Source organism: Stegodyphus dumicola, chromosome 12 (assembly GCF_044657685.1).
Source record: "Stegodyphus dumicola isolate Sdum_Otavi_A_Nest chromosome 12, ASM4465768v1".
Classification (NCBI taxonomy): Eukaryota; Metazoa; Arthropoda; class Arachnida; order Araneae; family Eresidae; genus Stegodyphus; species Stegodyphus dumicola.
This window is the reverse complement of record NC_140779.1, coordinates 117,608,734-117,628,106: the sequence shown is the minus strand read 5'-3', so window position 1 is coordinate 117,628,106 and position 19,373 is coordinate 117,608,734. Positions and strand designations below refer to the sequence as shown.

Below are 19,373 nucleotides of genomic sequence, written 5' to 3'. Positions count from 1 at the left end.
AAGAATATGAAAGCTGCGAAACTGATGAAGAAAAGCTGAAGGAATAATAGAAAAGAAGAAGAAGGAAAAGGAAAGAAGAAGAACGAGAACCAGATATGTTTCGCCTTTTTCCACCTCTCTCATTAGAAGTTTCCATATCTGAAAAATGAGGCTTTTCGATGAACTTAGGGATAAACGGGGAGGAAACGGTATCCTCTTTTGAAAGTGTTTGGAGCTGAGGGGGAAGAATTCATGTATCAATGGTCATGTATCATTCTTATAATCAATTATACAAATACAGGAATTTACAGGAAAACTACATGAAAAGTATAGTTTGGTATTCAAAAGTAAATAAATAAAATAATAAAAAAACACGGAAAATAATGATTTTCGCATGAAAATTTCAGATATCCTTTCACAGTAGAGCAACCTCACTTCAGAATAAATATCACCAAATAATATATCTTTGATGCCTGCTAGGCATTAAAACTGACCCTATTTCTAACTGATCTTTTTATAAAAAATTAGTTGTAACATAAAATATATAGATAACGTAATTTTGAAACTCACTCAATCCTGAAAATATCTTGTAAAATAATTTGTAATGTAGCCAAATATGGCTTTAATTATTTTTTTATATAATTTAGCAAATATACTAATGAAAATTAATAACATGCGAAATGCAACTTTGCGTGTTTCAAATCTTATGCATTTCAGATGACCAATGGTGGACACACTATACGTGCTTCAGAATTTTGACATGCCCATTAGTAGCCTCCACGCGAAAAAAAGTTAAAAGATTTAAATTTTTTATATAATTATGTTTGAGATTTAATGTGATAGTTATGAAAAGTTAAAGTTTAGAAACTTTTAAAAAGATGCACTAATGCTAGAATTCTCTAACGTTTGCATGATAACTGACTGAATGTCCTTAGGTGGCCCACGATTGGTACATTTACCTTAAAGTTTTACAGTATGATTTAGGTTTAAATATAATAGTTAACATATTTACAAGCACTACAAACCAGAATGAACAAGATTATTCAGAAGTGACTATTAAGTTTGTAAAATTACAATGAATATGCAAATACATATACTACAATCAACAGTTTCTTAGCCTAAAAAGTTAAAATGTTAAATAGATAATAAATAGAATATCCTTAGCCTGAAAAATTAGAAGGTTCATAAACAGTTAATAAATAGAATGTTCTTAGTCTGGAGAGTTTTAGTTTTAACATATGTTAATAATTCGTTAATAAAGACAATGTTCTTAGCCTGAAAAATTAGAATATTAATAAATGTTTACAAATAGTTAATAAATAGAATGTTTTTAACCTGAAAAGTTGATAAATAGAACATTCTTAGCCTGAAAAGTTTGAATAAATAGAATGTTGGTAGCCTGAAAATTAAAAAAAAATCTCAATGGATATAGGTATCTTATCCGCGTGAAAAAAATATTTTTCCATCCAAAATACAGCAACTGTGTTTTCAGTACGCTTTCGTTTTCACTACTTATCCTTCTGTGAAGTTTAGATACATTTAACTACTTTTAACAAAAGTTATTTCCTATAAAGTAATGCTTCCATTTCCTTATCCTCCATTAATAAGCACAATTGTTTCTTTAAAGTAACATTTCCGTTAAGAATTCCACCTTCAAAATTAATCTCGTTAAAAAGATTACTGCAAAGGATGTCACATTATGCAGCAACAGCTGCTTATACGTTGAACAGCAATGTTTGCGGTATAAACCCAAAGTAAGTATGTGCCATTTTTATCTTTAAAACCTAGTTTCTAGGACAGGGCTATGTTAGTGAGCAGTAGTCATTTCAAGCGTAGAAAAAAAGTAACTATAAGTTGTAGCTGCGGCTCTGTTTTTTTTCTCTTTCATCCGGTTTCTCGAAGTTAGAAAGAACCTAATAAAAGTATCTGCATTGCATTTTAGGTGGGTACACCGTAGGAGGGTATGCAGCGATCAGGTTATGCAAACTATTCTTTCAGGAAGAATTTTTGTTGGTAAAGGCGAAAAGTTTCGTTAGCGATTTAATATTTTCTTCTTTGTGGATGATTTCTGAAAAGGAATATGCAGTCACAATAAATTATTAGCTAAATTAGAACATTTGATGCTCTTGCGATTTAAAAATTCAAATTGTATTTGCATTGTTAGAACTTCACAACCAAACTACAAACTTGAACTTAGAATTAATTTGAAATAAATCTGAAAGGACCGGTGATAGAAATACACGGCGAGAGTGAAGCTTGTAATTTTAAATCGCTTTGCACGAAGTAATTATAAATATTGTAAATTACGGCTACTTAAATTATTACTGTTTTTGAATAAGTGCATACGAAGAAATCTGACAAATTTTTGACAACCTCTAGGCTTAAATAAGAAACAGTATAACTTTTCGTGTATAATATTTAGCTCGTGTTACGTGAGAAAATTTATTCTATGTAAAAAATAGGATATTACACAGAAGTAATAAGACATTAATGCCTTTGCTAAAGATAAGACAATTAACAATTACAACAAATTTTTTTAATAACTGACATTGAATTTTTTTTAGGTATTTGGTACTTTTATACACATTTCACAAAAACAGTAACAGGATAAACTGAAATTAAATATGAAAATTCCTGTTAGAGACAAAATGTGCCCACGAAAAGGATTTAGACACTCTTTGTACTATCAAATAAACATAACAAAAAATTCTCAAGAATTGTCCTCAAGAATTATCCTTGAGGATAATAATAATCCTGTGTGAAGAATTATCCTGAAGTCTTAAGTATAACAAGTCCAAAGAAAGGTGTAAAGAACCCCTTATTTACCCATTATAAGTTTATTTGGGAGCACACAAAAGCCAACAACTCAAACAAAGCTTAACTCAGACAGATAATGATGAACTTAAATTTAAATGTAGCCTAACGTCTCATATGATAATTTAACGCGCAGGAAGGCTCTGACTCGTAAAAGTCGGCGTAAACAAGCTTATTGGCTAGAAACACTCAACGCCACAGAAATCCATTCGCTAGTAATTCAAGATAGCAACAGCAACGTGGATTCAAGCAGGCATAACACACTGTAAAACCACCTTCGAAAAACCTTCCTATAAATATTTCTTTCTAATTCATTTGAATACACGCGTGCGAGCTTATTAACAATCTGGCAAGAAAGCGTGGGTTGAGAATGAGGATCAAAGGGAAGTTGCTTTAAAATAAAAATTAACTGTTAGATAAATTAAATGAATCTCCACAATTTTATTAAAGCAATTTTAGCTTTTCAAATACGGTTTAATATTTTCGACAAGGATTCAAACAGATTTTTTTCAGCTTCTAGTCTGATTTTGCCACACCAATCTCAGACAAGTAACGTGAGTAGTCGTCTTTCAAGAAGTATTTTGCATTTCTTATTTTGCATTCTATAGTATCTCCTGCAAAATATGTTAGATGAATTTCAAATATTAGATGGGTTTCAAATTTGGACATAAAAGAGATAGGTGATATAGTTATTTTAGCGCAATTAAAAATAGCAGCTAGATTCGCAATAGCAATGTGTTTAAAAGCAATATATCTAAAATTATTTTACATGCTAAATTTTTCTGCTAAGTGTTTAAAATTTTATTTTAAAGTTTCACTATAGCTACAATACTTTAGTAACCATAAATAAACTTTAGATATGGTTTCTGTAGATTGAATACGACTCCCAGTCATAACTAGTAATCTAGAATGTTATACTTTTGTAGTTAATTCTATTTTTAATTCTATTTTTTTCTTGCTCTTTCCCGTGTTAGAGGTTAACAAGCTCAATCGAAGGTGTTGAATTAGTTTCTGCCATTTTCTCTCACACTTATTTCCCCCTCCCTCAGCTTTATTATTTGTTGCAGATTTCGAGAAGAAAACGTTTACTATTCTTTTCATACTGATGCGCTTCACCGTGATAAGAAAACACTGAACTCTTTTTCTCAATACTTTCATTGCAGTCGTTTTATTATATATCTACTCTAACGAATTTTGATCTATAAGCTGTTCTATACAATTCATGAGGTCTGAACAAGGTCTTCTATGATTTTGATATTTGTGATAATTCTATGATGTTGATATTTGTGATAATTCTATGATGTTGATATTTGTGATAATTCTATGATTTTGATATTCTATGATTTTGATATTTGTGATTCTATGATTTTGATATTTGTGATTCTATGATTTTGATATTTGTGATTCTATGATTTTGATATTTGTGATAATTTTGATGGTTTCTCCAGTCTCCTTTTATTTTTAATTCTCTTATTATTCTGTTTTTTTTTTCCACAACAAAAACTGTTTAAATGGTTGAAAAGACATTTTTCTAAATGTTGTCTGTCGTTCTGTTCAAAATAATTTTATAAACGGGTACATGATATTTATTGCAAATGATTTTGCTAGCAATCTCGGAATGGTCCCAAGAATTTTCTTTCTTTAGTTTTCTACTTAAAAAAGGAGATATTAAAGTTTAAGCTCATTATTTCTTATATGAAGAATACTTTCGAAAACAAAGGTAGGTAAGCATATTTTTGAAAGAAAATTAAAGTTTTATGATTTTAGTTTAATGTTTCTAAAATTTTTGACATTAATGTCAGAACTGCAATCAGATAGATTATTTTTTTCTTCGAATGTTATCAATCACTTTATTCCAAACTACCTGCAGCGCAGAGCAGTGCACAGATATACTTAATGTCGAATTTACCTCCGTTCCACCGTACAGCAAGAGTAATACTATGGAACCATTAGCTACAGCAACCCTCTCAAGAGTAACAATGAATTTGACAAAATACGGGCCCGTACACTTTTGGGGGCCTTTGGTCAAAACTAAATGACTGTAAATTCAGACAGTGTTAAATTGAAGAACAAGCAGTTAAACTACGCATCTAATGTTTCTCTGCAGTTTACCAATAATTTCAAGAAAATAAAAAAAGCAACATCTAATGAATCCGCATATGCCGTATATGCCATCCAAAGTAATAATATGGGCAGGCATCTTTTCCAATGGCTACAGTGTGCTACATGGCTCGGAACAACAGCATGAATGTCAGAATATATTGAGAGAAACTATATAAACAATATCGTCTCGTTCTTTCATGAAGCTGAAGGCTATGGTCTCTGCTCTAAATGATAATGCATAGTATCAAGTGAGTTTAAAGACTGAAGAGCTATAGTATGGAAAATCTGATTCCGCTTCTACAATTTGCAAGATCTAAAATCCCATTTAATCTCCATAAGATGCCGCCCAGATGGTATAGTGGTTAGACCCTGACTGCTGGGCCCGGGGTCGAATTCCGGAGAAGACATGGCTGTAACTGTCCGTTCCCTTCATAGGAGGCAACGCTGGCCACCTATTAGGTGCTTCCTTAATGAAATGGCCACCTTTTCCGGCTTTGGAGTGGCGCAAGGGTAATTAATGGCTATTAAATAAAGCGACCGGCCATTAAAAAAATCTCCGTAAGATGGATTAACAGTGGTTGCTGGTTGCTCACGTTGCCGCCCGAAGCATAAAGACACAGTTGAGTTTTGTTGCATTTGTGGGAAAGTTTGCTCTTTCGCACACTGGAAAATGTAATTTGCAGCATGGCCCGACATATCAAGATGCTGTGCTAAATAGAGGTATAGACCATAAGGCAATGTCATACTCTATATTTATATGCGCATAAATTATATGCGCATTAATAAATATCATTGTTAAATTTCTGCTTATCTTTGCGCTCTTTTGCACTTTTGCAATTTTTTAAATACTGTAAAAAGCCTTTAATGATCGATCATTCCCCGTAAAAGATTTTACTCCAGTATCTTTAGCTTTTTCAGGTAACAGTTTCTATGCTACGTAAACTGCCATTTATTTATGATTTATAGCTTTCGCAACGATAACTCGATAATATATCTCATTAGAATTCATTTTTCATTTCTGATTATGACATTTCATTTGAGGCTTATCTGTCATCTGTGGAATGACTTCCGAAAAAAATTAGCTTGAATTTATATCATACCTTGAAAGTCACAAACGTTTATGTCACCTTTATCTAACCAATAACCGAACTTGGGACAGTACTGCTAGGATTCAGTAATCTTATCAGCTTAGCTGGCAGGCTTAAATGAAACAATGTGTGAACTAAATGTTTAATCTCTTTAGTATTATGTTCTTGTTTAATTATTGATAAGCATGTATTTGGAGTTTCTGTGATCAAAAGAAGTTTTGAGCTTTTATCTCAGTTTTTAAGTCAGATAAGAAAAACTTGCATAATGCAGGATTAAAAATTTGAGAGGACGACAATAATTTAACATATAAAATGTCTGTACATAAAATTAAAATTGAAACACAAATTTTACATTAAAAACTAATGCATAAAGGAAAAAATGACTTATACCAGAAATATTAGGTGGCTCATATTGCAGCTATTCAAGCAAACAACTAACATAAAAGATGAAAGTACTGCTCTTTAGACTATTTTCAATTCTTGACAAAGAAAAACAATAAAAAAAAAATTCAAGTAACTGTATTTAAGACTGTTAAAACCAGCATTAACTTCTCGAGCCATAAAATGATTTTTTTTTTTTTGTACTTTCCGTTCATACAACAGCATTACAAACATGTTACCAAATACGAAAAAATTTCAAACTCCAAAAAATTCACATTTCACTGTTTAGCTCTAATACACCGACCGAAATATGACCCTTTAAGCACTATATTCCCACTTTTATTAACCTTCAATTTAATCATAACTCTCAAACGTCGTTAGCTCCTTAATTGGAGTTTGTATTACTTCCTTGTACAGTTTGTTTACGAAACGGAGTCTAGACTAGACTAAGAGATTAGTCACGTGGTTTGGATTTCCAATAATATATGATCAAGAGAGAACAAGGTAATAAGTATGACAGTTTAAAATTATCAGTGCTATTGGTAGTTTATTTTAAAACGTTTAATCATTTCAAATATGTATGGAAACCCTGAAAAATAAATAAAAGTACATAACATTTGTCTTCATATAAAAATAAATAGAAATAAAGCTTACTCTCACTATCGACGCTTGGAGGCCGAGGAAGTCCTGGGACCTCAGGCTTGCTGGGCTTTCTGGGTGTGAGGGGCAGCCCCTGGGTCTTCCCACCCTGGGCATGGGGCGTAAACTGGGCGCGGAAACAGGAATAGCACTTGCCCATCTTCACCCCGATCTTTCGCTACAGGGTGGTGATCACTTGCCGGCACTCACAGAGCGGAAAGAAAAAATAAAATGTGTCCGAGTTATAACTGAAAATGCTGTCTGGTGGTTGTTGTCGAACCAGTCGAGCAAGTGCTTGGATTCAGCCTCTGCGATCGTTGATGAAGCTCCAGGCGTCTTCTGGTTGTTGCTTTCTGAAAGAGAGAGTGTAGGATCAGAGGTTAGAGGACTAGGCCAAGGACACAGTTAAGACGATAATAACATGTGGTCCGTTGTGTGTTTATAGTTCAACCATCCGTGATGGCCCTCTCCACAAACCTTTTCGAGACAAGAGAAAAAATTTAATAGTTTAAAGACAAATATCATTGTCTGATTCTCTAGTATTCTAGATGAAAAAAGTTAAAAAAACATGTACTTATTAAAGGTATATCCCGAGGTAGCGGTATTTGAATAGGTACGATGACTGACGTTAGTAGAAACAATTGCGGGTCACAGAGTAATTTCATTGTTATCTGAAAACAGAATGTTAACTTTTATCTGCAGATAGGATTACATCTGATAATAATAATTAAAATAGTACAGCAACATATAAATGACGAATGGCTATATGTTTCCTTTTATCAAAATTTTAACTAAACGTTAAACATCTGATTTTAGCAGATGGTAATATGTGGTAATATTTTTTGTCTAATAGCTCACTTTTAATTCCTCCCACCAGCGGCCGAGCGGTAAAATCGCTGAACACTGGTTTCGGTCCGAGGTTCGAATCCCGAAAACGGCCTGGCTGCAAGGGCTTTTTCGTGGTTTTTCCCATGTGTAAAGTGTATACGAGCCAGTTTTCCTTAGAAAACCCTTCACGAAGGCATCCCTCCCCTTAGGCAGATAACCCTAGTGTGCTTTGCTATAATTAAATAAACCAAAACCGAAAACCACTTTTGATTCCAATCTGTATCACGTGCTAAGATCTTAATTCTTTTACCACAATATCGCGGATCTAGGAAGGAGCACATAAAATGGTTAGAAAAAGGTCTTACCTTTTAGATAATCCAAAGAAAATCTAGACGTAGTGCTAAGTAGTGTATGATTAGAAATAACACAAAATCGGTATATTTTAGGTAGCTTGATAATTGTTGTTGTTGACTTGTCCACATTCTAATTTTCAGAGAGAGCACCCCAGGGGTCACACGAGAGGACTTTCGGCTCGCCGCATATTTAGAGTGCCGCCATGCCGCACCGACACTATACATTTACAAACATCCATGTCTTCTCCGGGAATCGAACCCGGGCACTTCGCTACCGTAGAGGACTTCCACTATACCGCCTGGGCGACAGCTCGATAATTATTTGGAATATATCATCATACTTGGAACATATACAATTATTTGGAACATCGCACAATTATTTTATCTATTAAATCAAAACAATATTTATAAATTAAAAAAGACCTCTTATTCTGTTTGCACACATTATGAAATTAGACGACGTAAACATTTCGAACAATTGTATATCTGTCGGGCAGAAATTTTACTGCGGCAAGAAAATTTCAAGATTTTTTTCAAAGATTTCTTCATTTTTCTGCAAATATCGAATAAATCGCAAACTTCAGATATTTTTTCTTGTTATGCTTTAGTTTCTACTACAATTCTTAGATTATTTGCATATATAAATAAATTTCACATTGTTTTTCGTTAGAATTTTCAGGAAAAACATATCAACTGCAAAGTGATTCTACTAAGAAATTCAAATTAGAATTCTGAATTTCTTAGTAGAATCACTTTGCAATTCTTTAAGTTTGCTGGATTTTTGGAATACAAGAAAAAAAGTTCCGGAAAGTCGCCATTCGTTATTTATCCCTTCCGATAAAATCATCTGTGAAATCATGGATTCCTTCTTAGCTAATAGATCGGCTTGTTCATTACCGTCCTCTCAGCGGCGGGCCGGGATCCACTGGAGGGTTACGTGTATTTGTTTCCTTTCGAGCTTTCCCAAATAAATTCTACACTGAAATACATCTAAAGACGTAGTTGCAGCATTAGAAACTATAGCCTGAATAGCTGCCTTCGAGTCAGACGGTTTCACAGCTTTAACAAAAGTCAAATTTCTACTCAGAAGTTGTTGTAGCTCCTTAACAGCAGCTATCTCACCATCAAGAGCAGTTCCAAAATGTCCGACAGGAATATAAAATGCGAATAATTCGCAAAATACTGCCATTTGCTTGTGTCGAATGGAAAGAGAGTGACAGCGCGCGACAGCGTGCTTTTACTCTGCATCAAATAAAAGAATGTCTGGAACAACAAAAGGAAAATATGAAGAATCAAAATGGTAGAATGGGATATTTCACTTAGCCGCCACCAGTAGGCGAAGAAAGATGAAACGAATGAAAATAGACCAGCAATGTGAAAAATGTTGGATCAGTAAAGGTAGTAGGTACTTCAAATAATTAACAAAATGTTAGGTTAGAATATCCGAAGGATATTTGTGTTTTGCTCTAGGAAAAGGTGAGCATCGCAAAGAGCTGATACAGCTGTTTGGATGTAATAGTACAGAAAGGAAAAAAAACTTGCAGGCGAATCGATTGAACGTGATCCCTCAGAGTATACTCTAAGCCAGTAAGATTTCTGATGTCGAAGTTCTAATCTCCAGCGAAATATAGCGGAAGATTTCGGGAGGATGTTCTTTTTTACAGACTGGGCAATAAAATTCTAAGCAAGCATTTATTGCTGCATATGCACAAGGATTAGCAGCCGCACTTAATCCTGTATCTCACTATCTAGATTAGAGGCAGGACGCTGTTCCAGGACTCTCTAGCTCAAAGCCATGTTGTTCCAGGACTCTCTGGGTCAAAGCCACGTTGGGTCCAGGACTCTCTGGTCTAAAGCCAAGAGCCAAGTTGGGTCTTTAAAGTCTTGGGTCTAGACTGGTATTGCCTACTGAAATGATCACCAGTTCTTATTAACTTTTTGCATAAAACAGCTGTCCTTTCGTTTATCAGGGTTTCAAAATATTTATTCTCTGTTAAAATTATTGCATTGCGTCAATCGCCGCGGTCATAACAACGCCGTAGTTAACCGAAGTGCCTATTCATATGTAAACTAGAGCATAAAAACGACTTCCGTTTTATTCTCTAGATGATTAATCGATAGTTTTAGAAAAATTATCTTCGCTTTTTTCAAGTTTAGTCTCATTCTGTTTCATAAGCCAATGCAATAGTTTTCACTAGCATTACTAAACAGGATCCGCTAACATTTAAACATTTGAAACTATATATTCCGCCATTTTTATCTCTGTAACATACTACAACAACAAGTAGTTAAAAAAGACAGGTCAAAAGCTTGATTGTTTTCGACATATAAAGAAATAATAATTATTTAGCATTATTTTATGAATACATAAAATACTTATGTACATAAAATGAATTATGCACATAAATACTCTAAAATAATGCTGAATACGTAAAATATTTATGTATTCACGATTGTTTTAAAGTATATTTCTGCAGCATTTTCCTTATTGCAGTAAAGCATGTTTACTGCGATGTTTTTAAAAATTTTGACAACAAGGAAAAAAACCACATATTATTTGAGCTTCACTGTTGCCACAAAAAGCTTTAAAAATTGCATATAATGGGTGATTGCCAATGAAGCTTATAAATGAGAATGAAAAAATCCATCAATTATATTAATAGTTAAAAAGTTTCATCTCTTTGTTTTTGATATGTCAAAAGTTTTTGTTTCCTGGCTTGGCAACAAAAAATTATTTAGGAATTGGTTGTTACTTTTAAAGAGTGATCTGATTTCAATCATATTGAAATGTTTTTATGCATTTTCTTTTCAGGTGCACATAGGACTTATAAATTTTGTTTTGATTGTAGCCCGTTCATCTGGCGGGCTTGTTTGCTAGTTCCCTTGAAAAATTTATTCCTTTCGATAGCTTTCGAAGAGTTTTCTGGAAACTCTGATAATGTGCTTTGAAGTTTTGAATTAGTAATAATTATTAAGTCCTCCGCCCTCTTAGTAATATAATTTGGTATAACACGTGTCTTTACATCAATCAATACGTAATGGAATGCTTTCGGCAATTAAAATTTATGTTTTTATCTGCACGTTTTAGTAGAATATCAATGCTTTACCACCTATTATTTGACACCAATTTAAAATGGACTGCATCTATAATCAGAGATACAGCTTGGTAGATATCAATAGTAATCATGATATAGATTTAAATGGTAAACCTAGATGACAAGAAACGCGAAATACATATAATAATTAACCAATTCACTCATTTACTGCTTATTTTGGATGTAAATCAATAACAATTTTCTTGATTTTTCTTTATTATCAATGTAAATGTTACGTTCTGAAGAACAGGGAAATATATGGAGCATTCTGAAGAATATAAGATTCTATAGATGCATTAAAGTTAAATAATTCCATCACCATGGCGGTTTACTAATTACACCGCTTATTAGCTGATGTAATCGATTCCTACACATTTCCTTTTTCTGGAATTGTTCATAAATTTAAATTGCATCACATTTACTCCGTTTCCGTAGTACATAACATTTCAGTGCCGGTGATTACTTTTGTTTTAATGTCAACCAGACGATGAAACAAGAACAAAAACTACACCGACACCAGCAACTCCTTTGAGAAGGGTTGCAAGCGTAGGAGAGAGCAAAATGATTTTATCGTTTATTTCTTATTTATACTTCTAGCGTAACCTTGTTTCCTTGTAGGGTATAGGGTAGGTTCTTGAAGACACTTATGTTAAAGAGAAAACTTCATGACGGCATTGTTTATAATTAAGAATTATTATTTTATCTGCACTATAATTCGCAGAGCTAAAATTATTGAATTACTCAAAGGAGTTTATCTCTGATTAACCTTGATAGACGAAATGAAATAATTGCAAATTGGGATAAATTTTAAGGACAAGAGGCAATTTAGAATTGTAAGAATTTTAACAAAGAATGAAGAGATTTTTTTTTTGTAGTAGTATGATGAATACGGATAAATAAATTTACCGATAATTAAATTAACTATACGCTTAAAAGAGAAGACAGATGCATAAAATTACACATAAAAGTCAGTTAGCTTAAGTCCAGCTGAACTTCTGTTATTAATGTTTTCAATTTTCCTAGCACACGTTCATAACCTATTTTTTTATTCTGCAATGCTTTGCAATGAATACGGTACCAAGGAAGATTTCGCATTCCTTATATTAATGTTCCATTGCTATCCAACAGAATTTTTGTGTATTGGATAGCAGGAAGCTAATATACCTTTCGATATTTTAATGTCGAGATGATACCGCCATAGTAGCTTGCTATACAGGGTGTCTCAAAAGGTAGTCACCAAACTTTTCATGCCGGTCTGTCATACCATTACAAACAAGATTTACATGTAAACTCGTGTCCGATAATGCGAACGGTGACAGCTAGAGGCAATGTTCTCAGGCTTATGCAAGAGCGGTAAACGTGATCATTTAGGCGAGGCCGTTGCAGCAGGAAGTTGAATCGGTTTACTAACTCAGTATTGGACGCTATGCGATATGTGTATACTTGGATATGTGTAGCGGATGGAAATGGAAGAGGCTCGGTACGGATGAACTTGAGTGCTTCGAAAACAGACGTCAGCCAAGTGGCGCTTTGTTTGGACAATTGCATCGCAGATTGTGTGGAGCAGGATCTTTCCAAGTAAGTAACCACATCGGTCAAGAACGCACTATACACCTTTCGTAGAGGAAGCTGTGTTACAGGAATTTGAGAAGAATCCGCAAACAAGTCTCTGAGCAACCGAATGCGTTTTATTTGTGCATCGTTCCATCGTTATGCACATACTTCACGAGGACACGCTATACTCCTACCACGTCCAAACAGTGCAGGGATTGTACGATAACGATTACTCCAACGATTTGCTCTCGCAAGCTGGTAACTGCACAAACGGATTTTCCATAGTAGATTTTGCTTTCCGATGAAGCCTCTTTTACATGGAACGGTGTCCTGAACCTGCACAACAAGCACGTGTGAGCGCATGAAAACCCAACGTACCCATAGACGTCAAAAGCATTGCACCATGAATGGTTGGACTAGTATTATCCTTGGCATGTTAATTGGCCCTTACCTCAACGCCTAGATAGGAAAACCTACCTCACCTTTTTTATAAAGAGCGTTGCTAGATCTGATGGTGACGTTCCATCAGCTACACGCCGAAGCATTTGGTTTCAACATGATGGAGCGCCTGCATATTTTAGCAGCAGTATGCGCGAATACCTCGATAGGACATATCCTGATCGCTGGATTGGCAGATGCGAACCAGTCGCATAGCCACCATGATTCTTCTTCCACCTGATTTTTCTGGATTTCTACCTGTGGGGATACATCAAGTCCATGCCGTAGGAGACGACAGTAACATTGGACATGGATCTCGTCGCCAGGATCGTGAAAGCAGCGTGACTTGTCCGTGACACGCTTGCCCATTTTGAACGGGTCCGTGAATCCATGCGTCGACAGGGTAAAGCATGCATAACGATACCGATAACAATAAGAATACTGTTTTCAATGTGCTTGTTGCTCACAATGACGTTAAGTTTAGGAGACAGCTCTTTGTTAGCAAAATTGTTTAACCGAAACAGTAATTCTGCAGTAGCTGCTACACAGAAATTTCGGATTTTGAAGAGGATCGAAGAGGTTCAACGACTGGTTAAAAAATCTTAGGAAAGTGTAAACGAAATAAATCTGAAGAAATATGGTCTTTCCCTGTTCGTCATGGAAGAGAAAGCAGACCGTGTCTGCAAAAGCAGTACAGGAGATTGCGCTTCAGGTAGCAGAGGACATAGTTTTAAACTTTAAGGCTAGCACCAATGTCCAGTATGTAGAAGAGGACTTGGATAGGCCACTTTCGACTGTCTCATAAGATCTTGTGGTATATCCTCCGATATATTGTTATAAACGTTCATTGGGACAGCGGTTGCTTCCATATGATTTTGAAACTCGTCTTTCGTTCCACCTTCCGTTTCTGGATCGTCTTGAAAGTCGATTTAGAATAGCCTTTAAATATGTTTTCGGCAGACAAAGCGCATCTTCATTTGAATGGTGCAGTGAATATTCACAATAGCCGAATTAGGAAACCAGAGAATCCGCGACCTAAAGGTTCCGTTGCATTCACCAAAAGTGATGGTATGGTGTGGATTTTATGTCTCTTTTCTTCTCGTCCCATACTTCTTCGAGGAATTAAGTTCTACGAGTCTAGTAACAGGCTCGTTAACCGGACAACGATATGCATCGCTGTTAGGGAATGAAATTGTTTCGGCTCTGCAAGCACGTCAGTGCCTTGGACCAACACCAGTTCTAGGAGGTGTTGCTCGGACGCGCTATCTTTACGTAAGAAGGAGCTGCTCCACACATTGGACGGTGTGTTGCGAATGTTCTTAAAGTCAATTTACAAGATGTGTCATCAGCCGGCACTTTCGCAATGGTGGCCTCCCTGACCCTCATATTCCAATCAATGCGATTTTTGGTTTCAGGGGCAATTGAAACATAGGTACGTTATGACAATCCAAGAACTTTATCCGATCCCAGCATTTCAAGCTACGTGCTCAGTATTTCCCAGCACACAGATCGTTCAACTGTGGAACATGTCATCTTGCGATCTGAAATGGTAGATGAAAATGATGGCCACCATGTGAAACGTTTTGTGAAACTATAAACTATTATAAAGGTGTGGCTAAATGTGTAATTTATTATAATAATGCCCTCTAGTTGCGATATTTGTAACTAATTTTTTTTTCCACTGAAAGATATTCCCATCCCTTTGTTAAGACCACCACAAAATTTCACAATTTTCTGGCAACTGATTTCGGCCTGTAGGCAGCTTTGAAATAGGGTTCTTTCATTTTGCACACCCTGTATTTACTAATAATAAATTTTTATTGAGCGCATGGAAGCATTTTAATTTTCAATGAAAATATAGTGACTTAACAACAATTAAGAAACAGAAGCAAAAATAGCAGATGACTTTAAAATACTCAAATGTAAGAACGTTCAGATTTTTATTTAAATTTACATCACAATGATGAAGATTTGTCTGTCATAAAAAATTACCTTATCACTTGATAAACCTTAAAAAAATTATATTGATATACAGTTGATAACGAAAAAAATTTCTCAACAGTCTTATGATAAAATGATACAACTATTCTAGAATTATCCAAACAAACGAAATATATTCCCGGGGATCGACGCCAGGTGTATCTGTGTTTTCCATCCACCCGAAGACGACACACCTGAGCCAACATTCCGAGAACAATATACAAAACATATGATCAAGTGCGCTCCGGCGCCAAGTGCACGAGAGATGGCAACCCAATGTCATGGTTGCCGTCGTGCTGGAACGCTATGGAGAGAAAAATAAAAATAAAAATGCGCACTTTTACGATTCCACAACCATGCATACACGGAAAGCTATCACAAAATATATGCGTCGTGGCTTCGTTTAAGGAAATATGTAGGCAGCTTCTGCGCGTCATAGATTAGTCATTAATTTAGCTTTTCAAGGAATTTATTCGTAACTTTAACGTATATCTGGAGCTGGAGGTGAAACAAGTATGCACACACACCTGTGAAAACTTTAATACCTGCCCAGAAGTTAAATCGATTTCATAAACAATGAGCTTTTTTAAATCTTTTTACTGCGACTAAACAGGTAATTGAGTTAATTTCCAATAATTATCATTTATATCAGGATAACAGTCGATAGCCGAAAATGCATCAGCATAATCAATATCCCACTGAGTACAAAAAATTTAGTGATAAAACTGATAAAAAGTTCTTTGATATAAAGGTACATAATACGAAATCAAGTGTTACTCTGAGCAAATGAGTATGCTAAATTTTCGAATATAAAAATCATTGAAGAGAAATATCTTAAAATAAAACCTGTTATTGAGCCAACGTTATTGACTTTTTCCCTCTTTATGGAAGCAGGCTTTAGCCAAGTCAACTTATTATCGATGATAAGAAACAGGTTGTATATTTTGAAAAATTAAGTTAAGCAGTTTTATGCCAAATATTAAAATATTGCGTCATATTGATTATAATTGAACTTTTGTGCAATTGGAAGCCGCAATTTTGTTTTCGAAGCTTGTTTTTATTTGTAAAATTAATAATAATAATAACCCAAAAATAATAAACTATATATTTAATAAACTATTTTTTTTTCAAAAAGTTTATTCATATTCTCATTCTAATTGTTATGTTTAATTTATTTATGCGCAATTATATGTATTATGACATTGACATTTTTGACAAAAAGTTAGTTGCGGTAACAATGACTGCAATCTGCTAAGAGTATTTTATTATCCGCCCCCCTTCCCGCCAAAAAAAATGTCCTTCAAAATTTTCATCATTTCGCCAATATAAATTTACGTAGTTAATGAAATTACAAATATGATTACTTTGAAAGTGGTTAAGTACACTTTCTGCAAAGACATAATATTTAGTTAAAAAATTATGCTACATAATTTCTCTGCTTCATATGTGTGGCAACGCTGTTAATGATATTATAAGGTATTTCCTCCCTCCTTCCAGCAGGCTTTCGTGGTGTAACGGTAGCACTCTCGGTGCGTATTCGAGAGGTTCAGGTTCGAGTCCTAGCCATAGCATTGCACATTTTTCATGATTCCTGCTTCAAATACCCTAACGAATCTACAGTGGTTCCCCGAATTAAAAGGTGGTGGGCAATAATTTGTCACACCAAGATTTGGCGATTGTTTCCCCTAATCCCCAGTCGCCCTTTAAAAAGGGGAGTATACAAGGTATTTTCGCCCTCCTTCTGGCATGCCTTCGAGGTGTACCGGTAGCACACTCGCCACGTATTTGAGAGGTCCAGGTTCGAATATCGGTGCGAGCATTGCACATTTTTCACGATTGCTGCTTCAAATAACATAATGACTCTACAGCATAAAAATGTTCGTTGTAATTTTAGTACTGGATATTCTTATCACTAAATGAGGCTGATTTTGGAACTATCAAGACGTCCATAAGAAAAAAAAATATATACTGTATATTTCTGCAGATTATTACACCATCATACACTAATGTGGAAATCATAAAAAGTTTATTGCACACGAAACGAGATGATTTTATTCGACGAAACCATTAGAAGAAATTCTAAAAAGACGAAAAGATACTAATGGTGAAGAGGCAAATTGGCTGAAGATATGTGGCAAGATATGTTTGCAATGTGATATAAACTTTATTTGATGGAAATGCGGAGTTTAAAATACTAGATTTATCTCCCATTTTTTTATATGTTTAAAATACTAGGTCCATCACAGCCAAAACATTCTAGGATATGATGGATATATATTATCTTTTATTCCTTAAATACATCATGACCATTTTAAAAAACTTTCCAATAATAATAAAAATTAAAAATGGCATATATTAATATAAAGTTATTGCCGCCCAGCCGTTACAGTGGTTAGTGACCCTGACAGCCGTGGGCCCGACCTAGAATCCCGGATAAGGCATGGTTGTAACTGTCCCTCCCAACGGTGGCCACCTATAAGATGCATCCATTAAAAAAATGGCCACCCCTTTCGGCCCTTGTCGTGGCGCATGTCTAATGGTTATTAAATCAAGCGTCGGCCATTAAGAAAAAATATACAAAGTTATTTAAATGGCATCACCTGAAGAAATATTGTAATAAAGCCCTTTTATTTATTTTATTCATAAATGTATAATTGTCATCTTTTGTTAATTTTGAAAGCGGCGTAAGTCCATTTGAGGTCATCCAAAAGTATAAATTTCTTTTAAGTAATACTTCAAAAATGACTGCATTATAAACTTAAGATCAATTTAATACTTAAAAAAACATAAAATGTATACTCATTAAATGTAATGTAATTTGTATATTAATGTATACTCATATTTTTCAAATCACTCAAATACAAAACCTTAAATATCTGCAGATAATATAAAATGGAATTAGACAACTTTCAAGGCTCATATGTTGTATGCTGTATATTATAGCGAAAAATGTTAAGGAGGTCGAAGCTCGATAAAGAATTTAGAAAAGGGTCGATGCAAGCAAAGTGTTGGGAATGCTTCCATTAAAGTGAATATAGGAAATTTTTCTTTTGCTCCGCGAAGCATATATTACATCACAAACAACTAGGAATGGGTTTACTGCCTCTGACAAGGAAGGAAAGTATCTTAAGCATACTTCTCTGCCGAATAACTTTAATGACAGACAATGTGAAATTTAACCTCTTACTTAAGATTTCCTTGTCATTTGTAATACACTAATCTGGAATATTCGACCGAACAATTTCTGAAAACAATAGGTAATTTCTAAGAAAAAATGTAAAATACATCCAAGTTTTCCATAAATTGTCTATTTTAACTGACATTAGACTCAAACATCTGCACCAGAATTCAAGACTGTGACTTGAAGAGGTTTGAATTTTTTCACAACCAAAAATTAAACTAACTGATAATCAAAAGAATTTTTCATGAAATATTGAGAAGCTAGCAAATTGTTGTTCTATACTGATGAACTAAGTTACATGTTCAAAAGCTTCGCCTAATGAAAAAGGATGAAGAACTAGACGTTACGGCTCCCAAAGAATTTTGAAGTTTATTTATTCAAATTCAGCAGCTGAAAGAAAGGCGTAATAATTTGATAGCCCTGTCACGTGACCCTAAAGCCGAAATTTAATTATTTAAAAATAAAAATGAGTAATTGTTTACATTCGCACACAAAATGGGGGACAATTCTATATATCTCGTTCTTTTGGGAAAATTGACGAAATTTAATTTTCAATTTTCATGTCTCGAAAACGCGATTCGGGACATATATTAGATTTATATATAGCTTTGTTTTAGCATAGGTACTTTGACACAAAACTGATCATTTCAAAAATTACATACCGATGGTTTTTCCATATTTCGATTCTACAACTCAAATTATGCTCGAATATTAAATTTTGTAAAATTTTGTTGTAAACTTGCCGCCAAATTAAAAAATTTATCTTGGCGCACGTTTTTTAGTTTGCGCCAAGAATAATTCACTTGGCGAAATTCTTAATTTATGGTACGTATTTTTCTTTCCATTTTGTTCTGCACGAGAAGAAGAAAAGATGCATCATTCATTCTTTCAAATAATTTTAATAAAGTGTGTTAACTACATTTGGCGTTATTATCGCTTT

General features: G+C 34.4%; 1 protein-coding gene across 1 annotated transcript in view; it reads right to left on the bottom strand.

Annotated features, from left to right (window-relative positions):
- LOC118181520 (annulin-like) overlaps positions 1-19,373 on the bottom strand; it is a 110,602-nt gene that overhangs the window by 81,268 nt on the left and 9,961 nt on the right. Inside the window, exon 2 of the mRNA XM_035350687.2 lies at positions 7,020-7,357. Within this exon, the coding sequence (XP_035206578.1) occupies positions 7,020-7,164 (145 nt within the window). The 5' untranslated portion in view covers positions 7,165-7,357. The remainder of the gene's footprint in view (positions 1-7,019; positions 7,358-19,373) is intronic.